This window comes from Pavona decussata, unplaced genomic scaffold (assembly GCF_977016875.1).
Source record: "Pavona decussata unplaced genomic scaffold, jaPavDecu1.1 SCAFFOLD_84, whole genome shotgun sequence".
NCBI lineage: Eukaryota > Metazoa > Cnidaria > Anthozoa > Scleractinia > Agariciidae > Pavona > Pavona decussata.
The window spans coordinates 157,720-179,460 of NW_028145502.1; the positions used below are offsets into that span (position 1 = coordinate 157,720).

Here is a 21,741-nt window from a genome sequence, read left to right on the forward strand (position 1 = left end):
GAGTATAACGAATTCGTATTACCCCTCTTCCCTAAGAACGACTTACACTACTCCCCACTGAAAAACGACTGCGTGGGAGGCCAGAAACAAGGGACTAATATTATCAATTACATTTGTCAATCATAATATGTTAAACTTGATATATTAGCGAAGGTCTTTTGTATTTGTTTGTTGAACAACCCGCTAAATCACCTGCTATGAATCACTTTATGGATGCAACAAGACACTAAAACCGCTGGAGTGGAAAAAATAAATAAAACAGACGGAAATTCATAAGGTTGGAAGCACTTTTGAATAGGGTCCCCTTTTTTCCACCAACACGCTCTCCAGTTCTATTCATTTTAATTTAACTTTAATATCAAGTTCTCTTTTATGCCTCCGCCGTGCGCAGATGTCATAAACAAAATAAGAAAAGATTATATAATACTATGTATCTAGGAAAAGAAAACAGTTTAAGGAAGCAAGATAATTTTCATAATGCATATTCGGAAATATCAAGCTACACTAAACCGAACTAACACATGTGTCAGCAATGGCGGCGCTAAACAAAGCTATCTCTGAACGTCGTTTTAAACAAGCTCGTTCTTTTATTGATTCGGGGGTTAATCTGAATTCTAGGTGTAAAAAAGGCAACACCGCTTTAATTCAATTGAGCTTTGTCGAACAGGAAGCTCTGGCGATTTCCATGGCGACTCGTTTGTTAAAGCGAGGAGCGAAAATCGACGAAACGAATAATGATGGTTTGTCAGCTTTATCAACAGCGGTACTTAAACAGAAAGAAAACGTGGTAGCGTTGTTCTTGGAAGAAGCAGGCAATTTTGATCTTAATTCCAAAGACAAGAGAGGGAATACAGCGCTTTTATACGCAGCAGAAAACGGGAATCTTAACATTTTAAAATCACTTGTAATTGCACTAAAGAAGTATCAACTGAGTGTGGATGTAGCGAACAACGATGGCTTTACGCCGCTAATGCAAGCCTGTGTGAACGGAAATATAGATTGCGCTAATTATCTGATAAACGAGGGAAACGCTTCTTTGGATATCAGAGATCAAAAGTATAGAAGAACACCAGTGGATTGGGCGGAAACAAAAGGAATCCCAAGAAGAGTTCTGTTAAATACAAGCAAACCTTTAAGTACTGGATTCATTGAGGAGAGGAGAGTGAACATTGAGGAAAGCAAAAGAGAAGACAAGACATCTGAAAAAAGCGTCACAACATGTAAAACGAATGGATCGTACAAAGTCCAATTCAGGCAAATTTATCAAGCTTATGAATGTCAGCTCACAGCTTCCTTTAAACCTGGACAAAAGCCAAAGCCAAAACTTCTGCCACCAATACAAGAAGAGAAGAGTAACGCAAAAGGATCTCCGAGAAGTCACTTGCCGAAAAACAGAAGTACACATAGACTTATAAAGCGCACTTCGTTAGAGAAAGCAATTACACATAAAACTCCGCAGATGAAATTTCAACGCTCCCAATCGGTCACTGACCTAACAAAGCTTGATGTACATGATTCGGAAAGGCTCGTGAAATTGTCGACTTCGCAGCGAATCCGCTCGGCTCGTTCGGGGAGAGTTTGGCAAGAATCGACGGAGGGACCGTTCAATACCAAGTGTGAAAACTGTCGCGGTTGAAAGGAATGAGTAAGATTTTTTTTTCTAACTAGACTTCAACGTCGAATTTTCCATAAGTGAACTGTCTGCGATGCATGGCCCAAAGAATAGGATCGTTTATATGGTTCGCTTTTCAATGCATATAACACAATGTATCATCAATACCATATTTGAAAAGCCCGCGACGTACAAGTCATGATTTCAAAAATTAAAAACAAATAAAAACCCTAACTGTTCTTTTCAAATGCTTGTTTCCTTCATTCTTGTTATTCTCCCGGTGATTTACATATGAATTCATGGTTAACTATAATTTTAATTCTAGAGGTGTTTTTGTGTGCCAGTTAATTATAGGAAATGCAGATCTTAGCAAGAGCTGTTGGAACCCAAAGAGAAAATCGGGGGTAACCGCATATCTTTCAAAGATAATTGAGCTGTAATTTGGCAAAAAACAAAATGCCATGGATCGTTCTGTATTTTAAAGCTTTTTAGAATTGTTGCTTCAATATGCATTACATTTGTATTAGTAGGCACCGTCCTTAAAAAACCCGAGTTTCTCTGACTATCTCGAGATGCGCAGAACTTATGCGCAGTAACAAAAAGAGACACCTACATTAATAAACAATAAATGAATAACTTTGGGTTAAATGTTGGCAAGGAATCCATTCCAGAGTGTATCGCTGATATCTAAATCTACAATGACACTTCACAGTACTGGTACTTATTTAAAAAATGATAAAAAAATAAATAAAAGAAGATGAAAAAAAAAATTATTATTATTATAATAATAATAAATAAAAGAATCTGTATTTAGTGTTGTGTGTGGTACCCTTAAGAATTTTTAAATAACAAAATAAACATGCCTCAGTTGTTGTATTCTGTCATCCTTGAGGCTCAAGAACTGCAAATTATAGCGATTTGAGCTTGAAATCTCTAAAATACGCTGTTTAGAGTGCCAAAGACTACAAACACAATTACAAGTGTCTATTTTGAAATTAAATTCCTTACAATATTTCACGTTAATACCACTGTTTCAATATTGCCAAATATACGTACATTGCCTTATATCTGGAAGCTACAAACGGTCACAGAATTTGGGTGGGTGTTCTGTGGCATAGCCAACAGAAGGTGTGACAGCCCTGACCCAGCAAACAGAATAGCAGGGAAGGGGGATGGGGAAGAGCCAACGGAAAAAAACTTGGCCATTGTACATGACCTCAAAGTCAACTCGATCCCGTGTCTTGTTGGCCATTACTTCATGTACAACTCAAGTTAGTGGAATAATTGTCGTCAGTGGGTACATTGTTACTACAACTTTTCATTTATTTCATGGATTCTCTAAGAATCTAAATTGTCTATTGGAACTCATTTATAAACATGATATTCAATAAATAAAGATGAAATACTTTAACAGTTAGTTATTCTAGTAAAATAATATTTAATCCTTTTAGATTATTTCCTAAATGTGATATACCATCTGATCTGAGTGGAGTTTCTTTCTTTACTCGATTTTAGGCTGTCAAAAGGTTTTTTTTTTTGTTATAAACTTTGTAATCAAAATCATCACTATGTCAGAATTCTTAGCACTGACCTCAAAAACGAAATTTGAGTCAACAGGAGAACTTTGACACAATTAATTTGTACTATTTTCCAGGGGTCATTGTAAAATTATTATTGTTGAGAGCAGTGCTACATCCATTCATGACTTTGTGGTTAGGTTTTTTAATTCAAAATTCAAGTTATTGAAAATAATTATAACCCACCAATTAATAACTATGCACTACCAGTGGACAAAACAAGTCACATGGTACAAAATTGGACGACAAACAAGAGGGAACAGTCTTCCAATTTGATATCCATTACGTGATTTTTTTTTTGACAAGAAAACCAAAGAAAGAACGTCACATTTTAAGGTCGTAACTGTCCCAATCTCACCACAGTATAATGAAATAAAGTAGTTAGCCTGCATTTATTTTCTGGCAATCATGCTGTTACCATCACCGACATAGTTCGAACATATGCATTAAAGAACAGTGCCCACTAATACAGAGGTATTTTTGTGTGGTTTATGACTATGCGGGAAAAGCAGATCTTAGCAAGGGCTGTTGAAATCCAGAGAGAAAAGTGGGGGTAACCATGCATTTTTCAGAGATAATTGAGCAACATTTCTAAAAAGCGCCAAAATACAAAACAATGTAGGGCATAATTTTATTTATTTTTACAGATTCCAATTTCCCTTGCCAAGATCTGCTCTTCCTGCATAGTTATAAACCGCGCAAAAATGTGTTTTAGCAGGCACCGCCATCAAGTAACTCGACTTGCTCGGACCATCCTATGATGTGCAGAATGTATGCACAGTAGCAAATAGAGGCACAGTCCTTAAGAAATCAATTGGAGGGCTATAAAAACAATAAACCCCTTTCAGGCTTGCTGTTACACCAGTTGATAATGCCCTTGGCTGAAAGATTGTCCTCAAAAGTTTCAGTTATCATTTTTGGGGTAGGCCTTGGGCATTTTCTGCCAATTTACCAGCAACTTGATGGGGTTTATCATTAACTGATTACTGTTTGCAAAGCAGGACAAATACCAATAAAGGTAAAATTAACATACACATGGGTAAATAGGGTACCATGCAGATATTCATGTCGCTTACTGTGTCTTTAATGACATACTTTAGTGCCCTAAATGATTTTGATCAATAAACTGCTGAATATTCTATGTACGTTCTGAATTTAGCCTTTTCTGTATTTACCAAGAAGCCAGCATGCATTAAAAATAAAGAAACTCCAGCTACATAACACCAGAGAGGGGTCATTGTCTAATAAGTCTTCATAGGAATAATAATTTCCATCAATATTTATCCATGTCAATGGATTTCCATTGAGTTTAAATAAAGCATCTACATATCTGCTGAGTCCACCCTTTACTTTTGAAGCCATATTTTACTATAAGAGGCTGGAGAACATAACTCCTATAACTCATGAAATTTTACCATTTCTGCTTCCTGCATATTTGCAGTGGGTATGGTAGTTACATGTAGTATAGTTTGTTTTCACATACTCTAAACTTGAAGCTTTCAAATGATACAATGATAAATAAGGGGCTGAAACCTATCAGAACAGCATATAAGCAAACCATACCTTCTAAACAGACAATTCAAAACTTTACATTCAAGCAACAAGTTGATGACAAAAGCCACAGAGCTTTCCATAATGAGATCACCTACATATAGCCTGAAACAAGCTATGTTTCATAAATACCAGAATGTATGTTTTTTAGCCACTTTCAAATCCTTTCAATCAAACTAATATATGAGCTGCAACATTGATAAAAAAGAGAAAATTTCAAAGAAAAATACAAGAAAATAACAAATTTTTATGAGCCAGTTACACCTCTATGGTAAGATCATGTTCAAAAATACGGGGTGTCTAGCAGGGATGGGTCAACAGGAGTGGACCAGGGACCACAGCTCATGCTTTGCATTATTAAATGCTTCTAGAATTCTACCATTTGAAATACTAAAACTGTTCATTTTCCACTCAATCTAGCTATAATTTGGGGAGCAGGGTGCAGTGGTGAGAGCACAAATCCCCCATCAAAGCAGCCAGGTTTGATTCCCAAACTTGGCATCATATGTGGTTCATTGTTCTTGTTTCTAGTATTGAATAAATTATGACCTCCATTTGTAGAGGTCAACACAATTTGCAACTCTTGAGTTTGAGGTGAAATTTTCCAATGTAAATATTCAAATTAAAGTTATTGAGCACTACTTTCCTGTGGTGCTGTTTATTTTGCTTTTACCAGTTCAGAACTTGGGAGCTCTTGAGAAGTTGGAGTGTTGGTTAGGGTTTCAGAACACAGTAAGAAGAGCAAATATTCCATAAACCAATGCACATGGATAGGCTACCAGTGGTTGCTGGTGGTCCATTTCTAGTGCCGTCACAAATAACTTTGATGAGGCTAAACTACACCAACCAATGATAACAGTGGTAAGAATAGATCCAAGAGTTCCTTGGAGTGACATGAGGAGGGAGACACCCGACAGTGCTACCATGGGGAGAAGACAGTACCCAAGGACACTAATGACACACCCAATGGACACTCCAGTCATACTCATTAAATTAAGGACAATGTACATAGCCAGGCACCCCAACGCACTGAACCCATATATGTACCCAAACTGAACTTTTCCATGCAGAAGAAGAAATCCTCCGAATGCTAGGCAAAACAAGAGTGGTCCTGTAAGATCAGTGTCATCCATGATATGAGAATCAGTGAGTTTGAACGGGTTCAAAACTGAAAGTGTCTTTTGCCAAATGTGGTCGAAGTTGATGCCCAGTTCTTCAAGCAGGGGTGGTTCATCATCAAAATCAGAACCATGTGCTTCATCAACTTGACGTATACCTTGATTCATGTCCCCTCTGTACGGCGATTGGAACTGATTTCCCCCGTTTGCCTGATAATCGTAACCGTAAAATCCGCCGGGATCGCTGCCATAACTGCTAAACTGGTGTCCATAATTTCCCTGAGGCATGGCCGTGTTTTGGTCGTAATTTGTCGCATAAAAACCATCTTGAGCAAACGACTGGCTTCCTTGGTAAAACGGATCTTGGAAATTGGACATGGCTAAGCCTAAATTAACACTACGATCGAAGAATTCAGGGATATGACAATCGAAGACTAGACCAAATCGTCAATTTCACCAAGGACACGTTGCCGGTTGCACTGCGCATGCCTAGCACAAAGGAGAATTCGTTTTGATCGCGGGCGTTTTCTAAAATGTTCCTTTCCACTTCCCCACGGACGCAGCACCTCAGTTTCTTTAGAAACTATGGAAACCAGGAGGTAATGGGCTCCTGTGGAAACAGATAGTTTGGGGCTCTAGCGATTAAAAGAGTCCCGTTTGGACTATCTAAAGTCATCTAAAGTATGTTTTCTCTCAGGATGACGACAAAGTAACGAAGATAATAATAATAATAATAATAATAATAATAATAATAATAATAATAATAATAATAATGATGATGATGATGATGATGATGATGATCATCATCATCATCATCATCATCATCATTGTAATCAGAGAATGACGTAATCAAGAGAAAAATGCTGTAGTAACCAGCCATGTAAGTAATCGAGGCACAGTAAAATAAAACTGACCGTGCGGGTGAGTCAACAAATTATAAATGGTGATGTACAATGCTATAATTTTTTTGATTAAAAACGTAAATGTTTAAACTTCTTCCTTCTCTCCTGTGCTTCATCAAGGCCGCTCACTAAAAAAAATCAAGTTTGAATCACAAACGTACGCAATCTATGCTTTTACAACTTCAAATACAAAAAAAATTCCACGAGACCTAAAATTATTCCACATGACCTAAATTAAACCATGAGGGGGTGCGCACTTAGAAAAAATTTAGCGCCAGGAAAACCGAGTAGTGTTCCTGTGTCTTCGGGCACATTCTGTGGAGCACTCAGGGTTGCCTGTGCGATTGACAATTAGAAGGAAGCGCCTGCCAAGGAGCGTATCATCAACAACAGCATCGAATCGTACTTAGCCGACGAAAACCGAAGCCAAACGGAGGATGTTGAAACGAAGGTAGTAAACGTAACAAATGCTATCTTGCTCTGGGATAAAAGATAAAAATAAATTTGTTTTCATTGAAATTGTCAAAGTCTAACGCTCCAGTTTATCTACTTGTTTATTTTTTAATAACTCTTCAAATTGACAAACCAGAATAAAAAACTGTCCAATCAAAACCTATGTTATATCCCAGAATTTTGACATCTGCCACGTTGGTTTTTGGCGAAATAAACTCGACGACTGACAAATAGTAGTAGCAAAAGCAAAAAATAATATCTTTATTTGTATTCAGTTACAGTATTCCACTGTCGCCGATAAGTGAAGCGGTCAGGTAGCCAGCAACCTCGAAGACTTTGTCTAAATAACAATGTTGCATTTTCGACTACTTACGTCTACAATTTGTAGACGCTACGCCTGCGCAGTGCAATGCAGGACTTTCTTGAGAAGACTCGTATCACAAGGCAGCATTAACAAATGGACAAATTCAGTTGTCTCAAGTGTTAATAGTGTCAGGTTTGCGAGATAAACCTCTCAAATGAAAGATTCTCTAATTCCGATAGCTATTTCCTTGTCCATTCCCTCGCGAGCAGTCTTCTGTTAGATTTTGTTCCTCTCTTCCTGGATGATTTCTTCTCGCGTTCATACGTAATTATTTTGTAAGCGTTCAAACTAGAGTGTGTGCATCAACCCATGATTCCCTTACCTAATTGCTTACCTATAACAAGAAATAAACCATTTAACTGATATCGACTGAGAAACAAAAACATGTTTCCTCTCTGATGGTTAAACGGTTTACTCAAGCTTTGCCTACTCATTCTAGAATTAATTAATAATCTGGATAAACCTTGACAAAAAGTTCTCCCCAATCACAGTGCAATAACTGCAACCAAGAAGAACTTATAAGAGATTTGATGATTTTGATTGTTGTAAGCGGGACATCGCACCAAAGCCGAAGAACTGCCATAGATAAGCGAAGAAATATGGCCGAAGAGAGTTGAACGAAGACCAGACAAAACCGAAGAATGAACGAATCATGCCGAAGAAAAACCGAAGACCCCAAAAAACTATTAGGGGAGGCCCAAACCAACCCGGGGGCCCAATTAACTAATTTATGTCAATAAAATTAAGTTATTTAAGATAAACCAAATCCGCATCGCGTGAAGGTCGGATCGAATGTCGAATCCGATGTAAGGTTTATCCAGTGTTTTGAAATTAAACCCCCGCTCCCTACCCACAAGGAATTTCACTAACCTTCCACCAGATTCTTTGTTAAATGGAGGGCAGGCCTAGCATGATGAATGACTCGACTGGCGTCCGCTGGTTCTCGAACGTTGAGTGTACTTTCTGAATATCAGACGTGTTTCAAAGGATAATTAAGGATAGTGATCACGGGTTTTAAAGAAGGCAGCTTCTCTTTTTTTATAAAAGAAAACAAGAAAAACAAACAAACAAAAAAGGAAAATCAATCAACTTTGCCGACAGCCCCTCTAGCTCGTTTCTCACTGTAAATTCAAAACTAAAAAAAATAAAGGCTAAAAAGCCTTGAAATGACCCTTTTGAAATCCGGTTTGGTTGAGGTTTTCTTTATAAACCCAATAAACCCTTTTAAAACCGCTTTGGAACCAATTGGAGCACATTTAAATACCCTTTGAAAACCCTCCTAAAGTACGGGTTCCCTAAAGTTCATCGCTTGATAAGACGTTTGCATGTAAAGATAGTTCTAGTAATGATCATCAGCACCAAGAAAGCTTTTTTAATCTGTACGGAAAATTTGGACTCCAGAGCTACAATATATGGATGATTTGATAATTTTATTACTAGCTAGGCTTTCTACAATAGTAGCGGGTTTTTTTGTTTGTTTTTGTTTTGTTGTTTTGTTTTTCTGCTAGGAAACGTAACAGAGCTTATTCAGACGACACAAACTGAGAATTAACGGCAGTGGCCATGAAAATAGTTTCGAAACTTTCAACAATAATTCCCCAGGAACAGTTATTCATATTTGTGCTCTTTCTGTTCCTCTTTGAAGCATTTCAAGAGAAAAATGAATCTGGCGATTTATCCTTTGTTACCTTTCTTTAATTTCGGAAAGTCAAAAAACTTTTGGCAAATAAAATGTCTTTATTTGTTTGTCCGGGCCAAGTCTCTCAAGATTCAAGAAAAGTCTCCTTAGGAGGAAAATTCCTGGTAATTTAAATTCAACTCAAGCTTCTGTAGAGTTCATATGTTTTGTTTTGCGCGTGACTTATCAGTCGTCGCGAAAAATTTTCGGTCCAGTAAACCTTGGGCCCTGTATTGCAAATTTTTGGCGAAATATAAATCTCGTGGAAAACAAAAAGATAACCTCACTGTAACAACATAAACTGTTTTTGGAAAATTCACACTTTACAGGTTCAAAAGCTTACCTTTATCCTGTATAGCTGGGTACAGTTGGAATGATTGTTTCAGCGACGCGTGCTTCAATGTTATAAACTCTTCATTCAAATTGAGAGATTTCTTGAGTCCTCACTGACTTCTGAAAATAAAATAAGGCATACAAATCCGTTAGGACGGAACAAAAACTATTTAAAATCTCTTAAACACGGCCTTCATAACCAGAATAGTGAATTTTCTGCATGTCCAAAGCGAAACATTCATGTTGGCTGTTCACTTACCAAGCCTAGCAGGTTTTCTTCTCAAAATAGCATAGTTGGTTTCTTAATGTATCTCGTACATTTTGCGAAGTAAAAAGTGTCTTTAAATAGAGGAAAGGAGAGAAAAGTTGGCTTTTTTTCGCAGCTCCAAAAGCCGTGTCGTCTTATGTTCTTTCTCGTAAAAAAAGACCAAAGTTAAAAAATTCCCGCCACTAGCACCCGCGTCCCTAGTCCCACGTGATTGAAAAGGCTTCTCTGATTGGCTTTCAGGTTTGCACGTGATCGACATCAGCTTACTGTTTTCGCACGCTTCACTCTCGGGATAAACTGTTGTTTTAAACTTTCTAGAAAGTTTGAGACATGAATTCGCGCTTCTAACCATACATATTTTTCATTCACAAATTTTGTGCAAGGGAGTTTAATAAATAAGTTAAGTGAACGAAATAACTGTCAATAAAAGATAAACTGTAGTATCGAGTCAGCTGATCAGGCTGTAAATTCTTCAAAGTTCGTCTCCAAATATGGAATAGCATCCCACGTGGTTTTCACGTCGACTATCGTGGTCACGTTTCTACTCACCACCAAAGAATAGCCCCTGCCGGGGGGTATATGTTCCCATGATCCCTTAATCTTTTCTTATTTTATCCCTTGTTGCTCATTAATAAAACCACTTGGACTAAAACCACTAGGACGGTGCCTACTATTGTCACTGCACATACGTTCTGCGCATCTCTAGATACTCAGGTTTCCTATGGGTGGTGCCTACTAATACAGGGATATTTTCGCGCGGTTTAAAACTGTGCGGAGAAAGCAGAACTTAGCAAGTGATTTTGGTATCCATAAAGAAAATTGGGGGGAATCATGCATTTTTCAGACATAACAAAGCTTCAATTTGGAAAAAAGCGCCATACATTGCTTTGTATTTTGCTGCTTTTTAGAATAATTGTTGCTTAGTTATCTCTAAAAAATGCGTGGTTACCCCCAATTTTCTTTTTGGATTTCAATACCCGCTACTAAGATCTGCTTTTTCCGCATAGTTGTAAGCCGTGCAAAAATACTTCTCTATTAGTAGGCACCGTCCTTAAAATGTTTTTAGCTCGTGTTCCCTTGATCCCGAAAATTTTTGTGCTGCTCCCTTGATCCCCAAAAATGTTATCATTGTTCCCCGTATTTGTTTGCTTGTTTTACCTTGATATTCATAGTAGAAAAAATTTGCTTTCGAACCGCCTCTTTCTTCTCCTTGGAATCCGCTCATGCTGTACTTCATCGGCTGTTTCTGTCATCTCACCTGTCTCAGGTGCCTCTGCGACAGTGACGAATTTTATAATTGTGATAGTTTCCCGAACTGTGTCAACCGTAACATTCCTTTTTCCGCCATCTTCACTCTTGCCATATTGCAGAAACAAACATTCCCAAGATGCCTCTCGCGGTTCGTAATACATAATCAAAATACACTCAAGTGAAAAGGGACCTATGTCAACATTGAGGCTAGATTTTATTGCAGGGGCTCGGATAGTAAAAAACATATATTTTTGAAAGTAAATGGGTGTTTCCTTGTTCCCAACAATCTTATCAAGGGTTCCATTGTTCCCCGAAGATAATTTGACAACATCCCCTGTTTCCTGAAAATAAATGCTCCTGTTCCCTAAAACTGCTGGGAGGGGCTCAAAGAATATAATACAATCGATCAATCAATCAGACTTTATACGATAGTAGACGCTTTTTTTCCGGCCGGAAAAGGCGTGTCCGAGACTCAGCGGCGGGCCTTTTAACTTTCTGGTGTACCTTCATTGCCGCAAACTTAGCATGAGCAATTTGTAGGTGAATCTTCGTGTAAATCAGGATCAGTAATGGACTAAGGCCACTGATGCCCACACGTATCCGCTTTCGTTTGAAAACGCACCTTTCTCTTTACGGATTGGCCTTCCATCCACACGTATCCGGCGAAAATGGAACTTTGGAAAACGCCCTACACTGTGAAAATTTTTGAAACGCCGTTTTCGTGTTCTCGTGAAAACGGATCTTTTGGAAAGACTTTGACGTCACGAGGTCGACTTCAGCAGACATCGTTTTCGGAAGGTTCCGTTTTCGTCAGATAAAGTTTTACAAAGAAAAAAAAATGTTTGTCCTTTCAAACGAAAACGGATACTTGTGGACGGGCGAAATAAAACAACTTGAGAGAATATAAGCAAGGCTGATCGAACCAGTATTTTAATGTAACCTTCACCTGGGTTTAGCTGGGAAAGCTAAGTGAACATGGAAACAAACTGTTACGCAACTGAGAACAAGATCAAATAATGAGACAACAGATAAACAGAATTTAAATTAAGAAAGCATCCGAAAAGCCAGAGAAGGACATTTGATTGCACGTAGCCTACGTGTAGCCGTACCCACCCCTCCCCCCAAGAAAAACCTTCCTCCCGTTTTTCTTCGGGTGGTGGGTACGGCTACACGTAGGCCAGATTTCACGGGACAATACACTGGAACCTAACGGCACCAATAGACGCCACGTAACGAAACCTTTCAGATATTTATTGAGTTCATTTTCATTGTACCATCTCTGTTTTTGATCGTTTGAAAAGTGTGAAACTTACTGGGCTGTACTTTCAGGTGCTGCTGTTAATAATACAAGCGAAGCGGACTAAGTTTTGACTGTGTGGATGGAATCTCAAAGAGTGATTTAAATTACAGTTTCCGAGAAGCACTTCACTGACATTTTCCCATTTTTTTTCCAGTTTGACTTTGTTAAGTATTCTCCTAAAACGTAAACTGTCATGGGTAAGACACTGAGTGGGGTTAGGGTTAGAACTTAGAAGAAAGTAAGGCGGTAAGGCTAGGGGATTCCTACTTCACTTTAATTTTTGCTTTACTGTACTGTAAAATTTGTCGCTGTTCTATTTCTACGGCAAAATTTTTAACGCTTTGTTTTTTTCTCAGTGACGTTTGATTTCTGCATGATCGGCATGCCCTTCCACCGGGCCCAAAACGGCATTTCACGATCCAGAACTTATCCCAGATGGCAAATGGGATTCATCCATCAACGACTTGGATCAACAGGCGTTGCCCAGTATCCTGTCCAATCTCACTCTCGGCAATGTCTGTTAAGCGACACACATAAGACGCATGTGACATGCGCGTAATGCCCATTAACACCTTCATTTGTCGATCTCTTGAGCGGGAAGCGATGAAGTAGGGATGTTGTCGATGTGTGCTGCCTTTTTGTGTGTAAAGTCAGTGCTAGGATCCAAGACATAACAGTTTCTTTTTCAGCTCTGTAGCTTTGTCTCTTATATTTGGCTCCTTGTCGCTGTACACGTATTTTAAACTGTCCAATATATGCTCTTTCAGTTCTTCCGTCAGCAGTGATAAGCGAATGTTCCCTGAAACAAACAGCAAGTCACAAGTTTTCAATGCACACTTATAACAACAACTTAAACTGAATTCTGGGGCCCGTTTCTCGAAAGTCCCGGTAACTTACCGGGCCCGATAAGTATATCTTCAAATGTTTTTTCTCCGATTACACAGTGATTACAGACAAGGTTCTTGGCCAATGTTTTCACAGAATTATAAGATTTTAAAATTTACTATTCAAAGCTAACAAACGGTGACTTCTGTTAAGAAACAATGATCGCCAAAGACACTTATCGGGCCCGGTAAGTTACCGGGACTTTCGAGAAACGGGCCCTCGTATACAAATGACTGATTTAGTGTAACAAGTAGCGCGGCGAGCCTACAATGAAGAAGAAAACCCAGGCCAAACAAGAACTTAGTCTACACGTTTGCCAAAACTTCACAGAGCGTATGAGAATAAGGGATAGACGAGAGCGAGAAGCAACTAGAGTATAAACTCGGAGTTGTAAAGAGGGGCGGTTTGGTCCGTAGCAAATCAGAATGCAAGGATCGTACCACGTGATCGAAATGGACCAATCAGGATGAAACAAATTGTGTCACTGTGACGTCACGCCCGTCTTTACTACTACTCTCACAGTAGTTAGCGCGCATAAGTGTATTAGAAATAAGGTAAAATATAACCTTGAAGAGCTGGGTGAATTGCCGCCAAAACTTCAACTGCTCCAAGACGCACTGCAGCGTATTTTTTAATCTCTGCCAAAAGACGAAAAATTACAAATTAAATTAACTAAGAAACAGAATAGTAAAAGAATCTCTGAACTAACATGAACAAGCAGTTACTAAACTACAATGAGCACTTCATCTTGTATAATAATCTATTCCACGATTTGTTATTCTAGTACTAACTATTCCTTTCAAATACAAATAAAAATAGAGCAGGGAAAAAGTTACAAACCTAAACATTCACAGACAGGCGGAATAAACTGTCCTAAAAGACTTCTGAGCATAGTTATTCTCTCGATGCTTTCTTCTCCTCCGCCATCCGGAGTCCCACTAGTCCAGTCCATTCTAAAACAAAAATATTCAAACATTTTAAAAACTCTTCACTTCTGACACGAAAGCACGTCTGTTGAACTGACCTTCCGATGAAAGACTTAAGGGCCGCCAAAACCACAACTTGTACTTTCCATGTGTTCGCTGTTAGGGCGGCTGTGAGTATTGAACAGAAACGCTCTCCATGTTTATCTGTTGGATGAGAGAGAGAAAAAAAAAACGAAAAAGAAATGTATGAAATTGCAATCTTTAAGTGTTTTATTGTAGGTAACCCGTTATTTAACACAAATCATTTTTTTCAATCAACATGCTGTTAATAAGTACCATTTACATTTATATTACGCACGTTTCATAAGTGTCGAAAGTTTTAAACATTACAGTCTTTTTTAGAATATCCTCAATGAGATACAAAAGGAAAAGGAATTAGTGTAATTTAATAAAGAACATAACAATTTTAAACTTCTTCATGTATTTTACGCACTGCACAACTCTAATTCTCAAAGCGTTTACGACATTGTATTGGGCCTGGTAGATAGTAGAATTCCTGCAATGCGCCCTTACCGATCAGGGCACTGCTTTCTCATCAATTAAGAGTTCAAGATGGAACCAACCCCAATATGAAAAGGCGTGTTTTACCGCGCATGTCACTTGGTATCAGTTACACGCTCAGTTACCAAGCTTCCGCTTGGGACCGGTTCCATGTTTTCCCGCGTTTTCCCGCGCTTGTCGCCGGTCCCATGTTTTTGGTTTCGAGTTTTGATCGGTTAACAGTGTTAGCCTATTTTCCGACAGAAAACAGCGCTAAAGGATTTAACATAATGTAAACTAGTTCTTGAAACTTCACCTTGTGAATCCGTTGCATTTTTCGGCCATGACCGTCCCAGACAATCAAACGTACAGACCAAGAATTCCTGGTCGACTTTTTTGTCCTTTTCTTCTTCGTCTTCAACGTCGTTTTCATCTTCTTCACCGTCCTCCTTCGGTTCCTACCAAACAAAAAGAAACAAAATATTTAAAACAAACAAATTGTAAACTAGGACAGCTGGTAAAATACCCGCGTCTTCAAGCCTAATGCCGAGGTCAAAAGAGAGCGATAACTGACGAACGTATGAGTGTCAACTTGAGTTAAAACTCTTAAAATGAGGATCAATAAGAAGGCATCAAGACAGAAGCGAGGGAGAAAACTCTTATCGATTTTAAGTAAAAAACGACCAGGTTTAGGGACGTCTTTGAGCGAGAAGGAGAGTCAAAAACTGAGAACAAGTGTTATGAAAAAAACGAAGGCGAGAATCTGAACCTCATGCCTCCATAGTCAAATGTCGGCTACATCCGTCCTAACTTGTTCTAGGCTCCAAGATAAGCAATCTACAAAGTAACACTCACAGGGGCAATGATAGGAAAGATGAGCTCGGATATTTGTTGAAATCTGTCAATAGAATATTCCTGGACGATTTCTCCGAAGCACTTCAGTGCAGCCATCTTGTATGTTGGATTCTCCTTTCTGCACTCCTTGTATATGGAATCCAGCACCTAAAACAACAGAAATGAAACGAGATGAGAAAACCGCAGAACCAAATCAACTGCACTTTGCTACCATTTACTAAAATAATAACCACATTCAATTAGTAAAGTTTTATGAATATGGGTAAAATTCTTATGGAGATCGCGAAAAACAATTCCTGCCAATGACGAAACAGACCCCAATGGCACAGTAATGAAGTTTGTTCCGATTTGATACCAGAAGAAAAGTTACATTTCAGTTAGAATCAAAGCCTGGCAGATTCCATTCAAACGTTTTGTTCAGTAATGAGACTTTTTGTGTTCAATAACAGCAACTGCTCGTTTGTCTTACTTTCTCAATATCGGGATCAACTCTGGGAGATGACTCCTCCATTGATTTCCTGTGAACAAAGATAACAGTTGAGAAAAGAACAAGAAGCTCTAATCATACTACACAACTACGCGACATGAAAAAAAGTAACAGAACATTAATTAAACAATAAACGTATCAGTGCCTATATTTTGTAAGCAATACACAAATGCTACTGGACCCCGACTCGGGATAGATCAACGCACAGCTACACTTCCGGACTAAAGGGGCTTAAGGTCCAGCAGACCTTATGCTCGGTATAACAGGAACGTATGGCCATCTTACCTGCATTCTATGCAAACGCACGATACAGCCGATAATAAGGCTTCCTATAAAGACAACGAACAAATCGAAGTCAAATATTGTCTATGAAAAACAGTACGGACCACAGCATATCAACTTATCCCATCGGTTTAAAATGTTACTTAGGCATGCAATTTTAACAACTTCGCCAGCCAATTATCAAACAGCATCTCTTTCGTTTTCTGAATTACAAATCTGTCTATACAAGGAAAGCCTACACAGAAACCAACTATGGGTAGTATGGCTTTCCTCTTCATAAATAATAAATCTATGAAGATAAAACGATGACATCAAGAACAGGAACAGAAAAACTAACGTACAAACAGACAGACAGACAGACAGACAAAGGAACTCACTTTGCCTGTCCATGTTCGACCGGACAATCCGCTGACCAAAGCGCCGAGCAGTTGACCGAGGTAAGGCTGTGACAAAGAGGAACCTGGGCCGAGTAACACATTTAACATTAAAGAGAATAAAAAAAAGGGTTCACAACTGATTTCATTGCTGTGAATATAACTTGTCGACTATGATTAGTTGTAATGAATCTCCCAAGAAATCAGTAAATACTATACTGAGTTCAAGAAATGAAGTACGTTGTTATCAAATGAAAATAAAAACGCTTTGCTAAAAGAATAATTTTTAACCCACATACACCCGATATTATTACGGCTCGAGGTTGAATCATGAACGATTTAAAGCCAACGAATCCTGTTTGAAAGATCTGAGTATGCACACGAGAATAATATCTGAATAAATCCGTGAGAATAGCTAGGCGAATAGAGAATTTTCTGATCATTGCCCTACCAAGCTTTTTAGCAATGGCCGATATCGTGACAGCAGCCTGGGCCTTAGTCGTCCAGGACTGTGACGTCAGAGCAGGGCACGTGATCGAGACTATTTCATCCAGGTACAGTCGTATGCCTGCCTCAGTTCCTAAAACGAGAAGCACGTGATCAAACAGCTATCACTACAGTGCAAAGGGTAATCAAGTATAAATCAAGTATATAGCTTATAGAAATTTTAACTACTCACTCTCACCTTTCACGACAAACGTAAGCAAAAAATTGACTAATCAGAACTCGACGCAAATGAATAAAAGTAGCCAACGACACAAGCCAGCGAAAGCTCATAATTTTGCTTAATTAAGTATGATGAACCCAGTTCGTCTTGTTGTGCTAACTGGAAACTGTGCAATTGAATTGAATGACAATAATAGACTAGGCAGACTAGGATGACAAACAAAATAATGCTGATTACCTGGTGTATTCTCCAGCCAAATTTCTTCCCACAATGATTCATTAGAAGATGAACTGCTACTGCCTGTAAACATAATCATAATCATTTATTGTTTGGAGCATCTTTCAAATTACCGTCCTAGCCATAAATTGTCGTATTTTTATATCTCCAATAACTACCTTTTGCGGGGAAAGTCAATTTATGAAACACTAAACCCGTTTGTACAATAAAGAATTAAGCAAGTCTAAGAAAAGTATTCCATTTTCACTGATAAGCAGCGATATAAACTATCAAATAACCAGTTGACGCTTCTTTAATGACTTTGGTTGGTGAACCTTAACTCTTTAAATCACAGGATCGAAACATCAGTTGATATAATCATAGAATCGTCAACCTTGTATCCATGGGTACTGTATACTACCTTGCGTTTGTTTCTTTTCATGCATGGCGAAGAAGACCGCTGGCAGCGCCTTGGCTGTGTGACGCTTCATTACATCCGGGGAATACCGTGACATTGCTTGCAGGGTAAGACCGCAGGCCAATCGTAGGCCCTCGTCTGAAAAACAGTTCAATGATGCCTTTGAATGGTACTCGGCAATCATAATTGATAAGGAAAATTCCAAAGGGAAGATACCTATTTCTGTGTCGTTTCTACAAGAATCTAACAACGCTGCTTTATGTTTTACCTTCCTTTTCGAAGTACCAGTTCTTTATTTTATCAATGAGTTTTTCTACGCTGCTGTCCTTTGCAACCTGAAAACCAATCATTACATCAAACTTTAAGTTAGACCATTTGACTTTTCATGACAATTCGACATATATCCATTCTTGTTTGGGCTTACCTTGACCAAATGGCCGATAGCAGTGGCGTACGATTTCCTAACGGAAGCGCTACGATCACTTAATCCAGACAGCAGTGCATTCAGGAGCTTTCCTGTTTAAAGGGATGGACAAACTATTCTTAATTTACATTCTGTCGTGTGGCAAAACGTCATGTGCACTAATTCGTCTCTCGACGAAGTATAAATGCATGACACAAGGAAAATCTTTGGGAAATCGTGTCAAAGTGCTCCGAGAGTATCCGAACACGTCGGCAAGTCTTTGGAAAGTCGAAGAGTCTAAGGAGTCACACGCATGCGTTGCTCGCGCGACTAGTAACAAGGGGAAATCTTACCAGCAAACGGTGTCAAATCCTGAGAACACTGCATTGAAAGAGAAACAACGAAACCAGCACTCCCTGCCTGATGAAAGAAAACAATATTTAATTACAAATTAGAAAATAACTGAATGGTCCGACTGATTAAAATTGCAGGAAATTTGAAGGCTGAAATTTACTTGCTCTGATTGGCTCTATTTTTGTTTTCACTAAATTCAATGGGTTTCAATGGTGTGAGGGGGGGGGGGGGGGGGAATTGTCTACGCAACGACCCCGGCCCCACGCAATAGACTACACCTAACATTTAAAAGTCTTTCTATCTTAATGCTGATGGAAGATAAATTATTTATAACACGTGTTCAAATTTTAAGGAAACAAACTGAAGAAAAGTACAACTAAGCCACCCACCTTTGTTCCCAGTCCTATCCCGGTTCGCAGGATTTCAGAGAGTCTAGGTACAAGTTCTGGAAGCACTGCACTGTCAACATATTGAACGCACTGTGAAAGAAAGGGAAGAACAGTGAGCTAGAAACGGAATACAAGCCTAATGACTTGTAAAAAAATATGCACAGGCTTTATTTCGAGCACTTCCTTGATAAAGAAACAGTGACAGATACGAAATATAATACTGGTAGAAACAAATTGAACGAAGAAAAACACAAACAAAAACTGGAAAATGGTCAAATGCCAATTAATACTGATTATTTACCATGTTGATTGTCTCCATCATGGGAGACATCTTCGATGCAGCGATCCTCACACCCTCAAGCTAAGAAACAAAATTAGAAACATGCACGTTACAGGAAACTCTAGCTATACGTTAACAAACGAGAGAGCGACATGATGAACGAGGTTACTAATACTTAGGGTACGAACTCTGCATGTATGATGCAAACGGAAAACGTGTAACTGAAGAAAGAAAGAATATGGTACACGTACCTTCTCTTGAACATCTTCACTTTTGTGGAGTTGAAGACTTAAATAGTTCATTGACTGCAAGAAAAAAAGAGTAATAAGTTATGCTGCACTAACTCCTGAGTCTGTGCATGGAATCCTAAAGTGTGGCCATTCAATTGAAAGCTAATAAGCAGTACTTTCCTGTGGTGCTGTTTATTATGTTGTACAAAGTGGCTCTAACTTTGAGTCTGTGGATGAGATCCTAAAGTGTGGCCATTCAAATGAAAGCTACTGGGCAGTACTTTCCTGTGGTGCTGTTTATTATGTTGTACAAGGTGGCTCTAACTTTGAGTCTGTGGATGAGATCCTAAAGTGTGACCATTCAAACGAAAGCTACTATGCAGTACTTTCCTGCGGTGCTGTTTGTTAAGATGTATAAAGTGGCTCTTATTTGGAGTTTGTGGATCAATTCCTAAAGTGTGACCATTCAAACGAATGCTACTGAGCAGTACTTTACCGTGGTATCGCGGTTTATTATGCGGTACAAGGTGGTTCACAATTTTGGGGTTTTGGATGAAATCCGGAAACGTGGCCAAAACGAAAGTGCATCTTTTTCTGCCTTTTCCCCTCATTCTTCTTTCTTTCATTTTATTTATTTATTGATTTTGTTGTTGTTTTAGTTTTGATAATCCATATTTTTAATTAGAAATGGAGTAAAAGGTAAGGTATCCAAACCTGATTCTCCAAGCCACTGAGTGACTCCAAAAGAGCAATTACCAACAGTGGAATATGAGGCTTGAGCAGCGCTCCCTAAGGAAAATACACACATCTCTTCAACAACACAATATTGTATTTAATTTGAAATCCATTTAACATACCTGTCTAAAGCAGTTTTTCATTTTAGAAGAAAATTAAAATCTTACCGCATTTTTGCTGATCTTCACTATTGTCGACAAGCTGCCAAGATAAATAAAACAAAGACGTAAACTAAAGCAGGAACCAAAGATTTATGGTTATTATCAACTACTTTCCCAGTACTGTTAATCCTATATATTATTCAGAATTGTATTATTCCTTGACATTATATTGTAGTTCGTCTCTAGCTGTTTATTTTTAATCATTTTATATCATTGGCTTGTATTATGGAATAAGTCGCCATTTGTGTCTATGTTGTAGCAGTATTTTTGGTTGCTATTTTATTAGCTTGTTCATTACCTGATGGTCCTGACCTCCTCCGCTCTGCTGGCCATTCCCTTGTGTAACAGAGTAGGCAGAACTATCGCGATAGCAGTCTCTCCTAACTTGCCTTGATTCACATCACACACACGAATAGAAACCTAAACCCAACGGTCACATCGTGTAAGATAAAAGCTGCGTACTTCCAACTGTACACAACTCTCCTTTGCTGAAAACTTGTAAAAGGTTCCTCCTTCGAAAAGACCTCACTTCAAACTCACAAAATACCCTGCGACAATGAGTTGGACTACAGGACTCAGTCGTTCAATGTATGGTTAAGCTAACCAAGCTTGGTTTATAGCTCAGCAAAGTGGGTTCCTACGCTTTGACTAAAACTGCACGCTTTCAATGAGTAGCAAGGCCAGCCTCATAACCAGGCCTCAATGCACTAATCAAGTAAACCGAGCTTGTGATGGGGGCTTGGGTCAAAAAGAATAACGCGCATCTTTGACGAGTTATGTCACATTCTATTGCTCACAAAGGGCTAGTGGAAACGAGATAAGTAGAACCTTCGAATAGCCAGGATCAGGAATAATCTTTTAAAGACATAAGATTCGTTTTAACAACCAATAGCCCTTAGGAAAGGGTAAGTCCAAGGCATATTTTGCACCATTTCAGTCAGTGCTACGGTCAAAGTTTTCAAAGAAGTAAGACAGGACATGCTTCTGCTGCAGACGGCGTCAGTCATACCTTACTTAATGTCCTACAAGCTACTTCGGCTGCTTGCCGCACAGATTCCTACAAAATAAAGAGGGAGACACACGATTTTAAAAAACCAAGAACTAGAACAACAACAGCGTATTCTAACACAAC

General features: G+C 38.7%; 3 protein-coding genes and 1 long non-coding RNA gene across 4 annotated transcripts in view; 1 reads left to right on the plus strand and 3 right to left on the minus strand.

The window, feature by feature from the left end:
- Positions 1-63: 63 nt before the first annotated feature.
- LOC146475248 (uncharacterized) lies at positions 64-3,159 on the plus strand. The gene has a single exon (XM_085115602.1). The coding sequence runs from the start codon at positions 533-535 to the stop codon at positions 1,634-1,636; it is 1,104 nt and encodes a 367-aa protein (XP_084971728.1). The 5' UTR covers positions 64-532; the 3' UTR covers positions 1,637-3,159.
- Positions 3,160-4,251: 1,092 nt separating this feature from the next.
- LOC146475249 (protein YIPF5-like) lies at positions 4,252-6,320 on the minus strand. The gene has a single exon (XM_085115603.1). It carries the CDS (start codon positions 6,234-6,236, stop codon positions 5,463-5,465), a length of 774 nt encoding a protein of 257 aa, XP_084971729.1. The 5' UTR covers positions 6,237-6,320; the 3' UTR covers positions 4,252-5,462.
- A 2,124-nt stretch (positions 6,321-8,444) lies between these two features.
- On the minus strand, positions 8,445-9,988 carry LOC146475250 (uncharacterized). Its single transcript, XR_014865930.1, has 3 exons — positions 9,848-9,988; positions 9,583-9,708; positions 8,445-8,536 (listed from the first exon to the last, which is right to left on the minus strand). It is a non-coding gene; the product is annotated as an uncharacterized LOC146475250 (long non-coding RNA).
- A 2,349-nt stretch (positions 9,989-12,337) lies between these two features.
- LOC146475251 (proteasome adapter and scaffold protein ECM29-like) overlaps positions 12,338-21,741 on the minus strand; it is a 29,819-nt gene continuing 20,415 nt past the window's right edge. The window contains exons 37-58 of the mRNA XM_085115600.1: positions 21,619-21,666; positions 20,908-21,029; positions 20,616-20,649; positions 20,428-20,502; positions 19,735-19,788; positions 19,505-19,564; positions 19,204-19,293; positions 18,814-18,880; positions 18,482-18,573; positions 18,326-18,392; positions 18,061-18,195; positions 17,661-17,723; positions 17,208-17,336; positions 16,760-16,842; positions 16,386-16,429; positions 16,083-16,131; positions 15,614-15,760; positions 15,075-15,216; positions 14,317-14,422; positions 14,133-14,245; positions 13,859-13,930; positions 12,338-13,206 (exon numbers count right to left, since the gene is read on the minus strand). Coding sequence (XP_084971726.1) covers positions 13,064-13,206; positions 13,859-13,930; positions 14,133-14,245; positions 14,317-14,422; positions 15,075-15,216; positions 15,614-15,760; positions 16,083-16,131; positions 16,386-16,429; positions 16,760-16,842; positions 17,208-17,336; positions 17,661-17,723; positions 18,061-18,195; positions 18,326-18,392; positions 18,482-18,573; positions 18,814-18,880; positions 19,204-19,293; positions 19,505-19,564; positions 19,735-19,788; positions 20,428-20,502; positions 20,616-20,649; positions 20,908-21,029; positions 21,619-21,666 — 1,935 coding nt within the window. The 3' untranslated portion in view covers positions 12,338-13,063. The remainder of the gene's footprint in view (positions 13,207-13,858; positions 13,931-14,132; positions 14,246-14,316; positions 14,423-15,074; positions 15,217-15,613; positions 15,761-16,082; positions 16,132-16,385; positions 16,430-16,759; positions 16,843-17,207; positions 17,337-17,660; positions 17,724-18,060; positions 18,196-18,325; positions 18,393-18,481; positions 18,574-18,813; positions 18,881-19,203; positions 19,294-19,504; positions 19,565-19,734; positions 19,789-20,427; positions 20,503-20,615; positions 20,650-20,907; positions 21,030-21,618; positions 21,667-21,741) is intronic.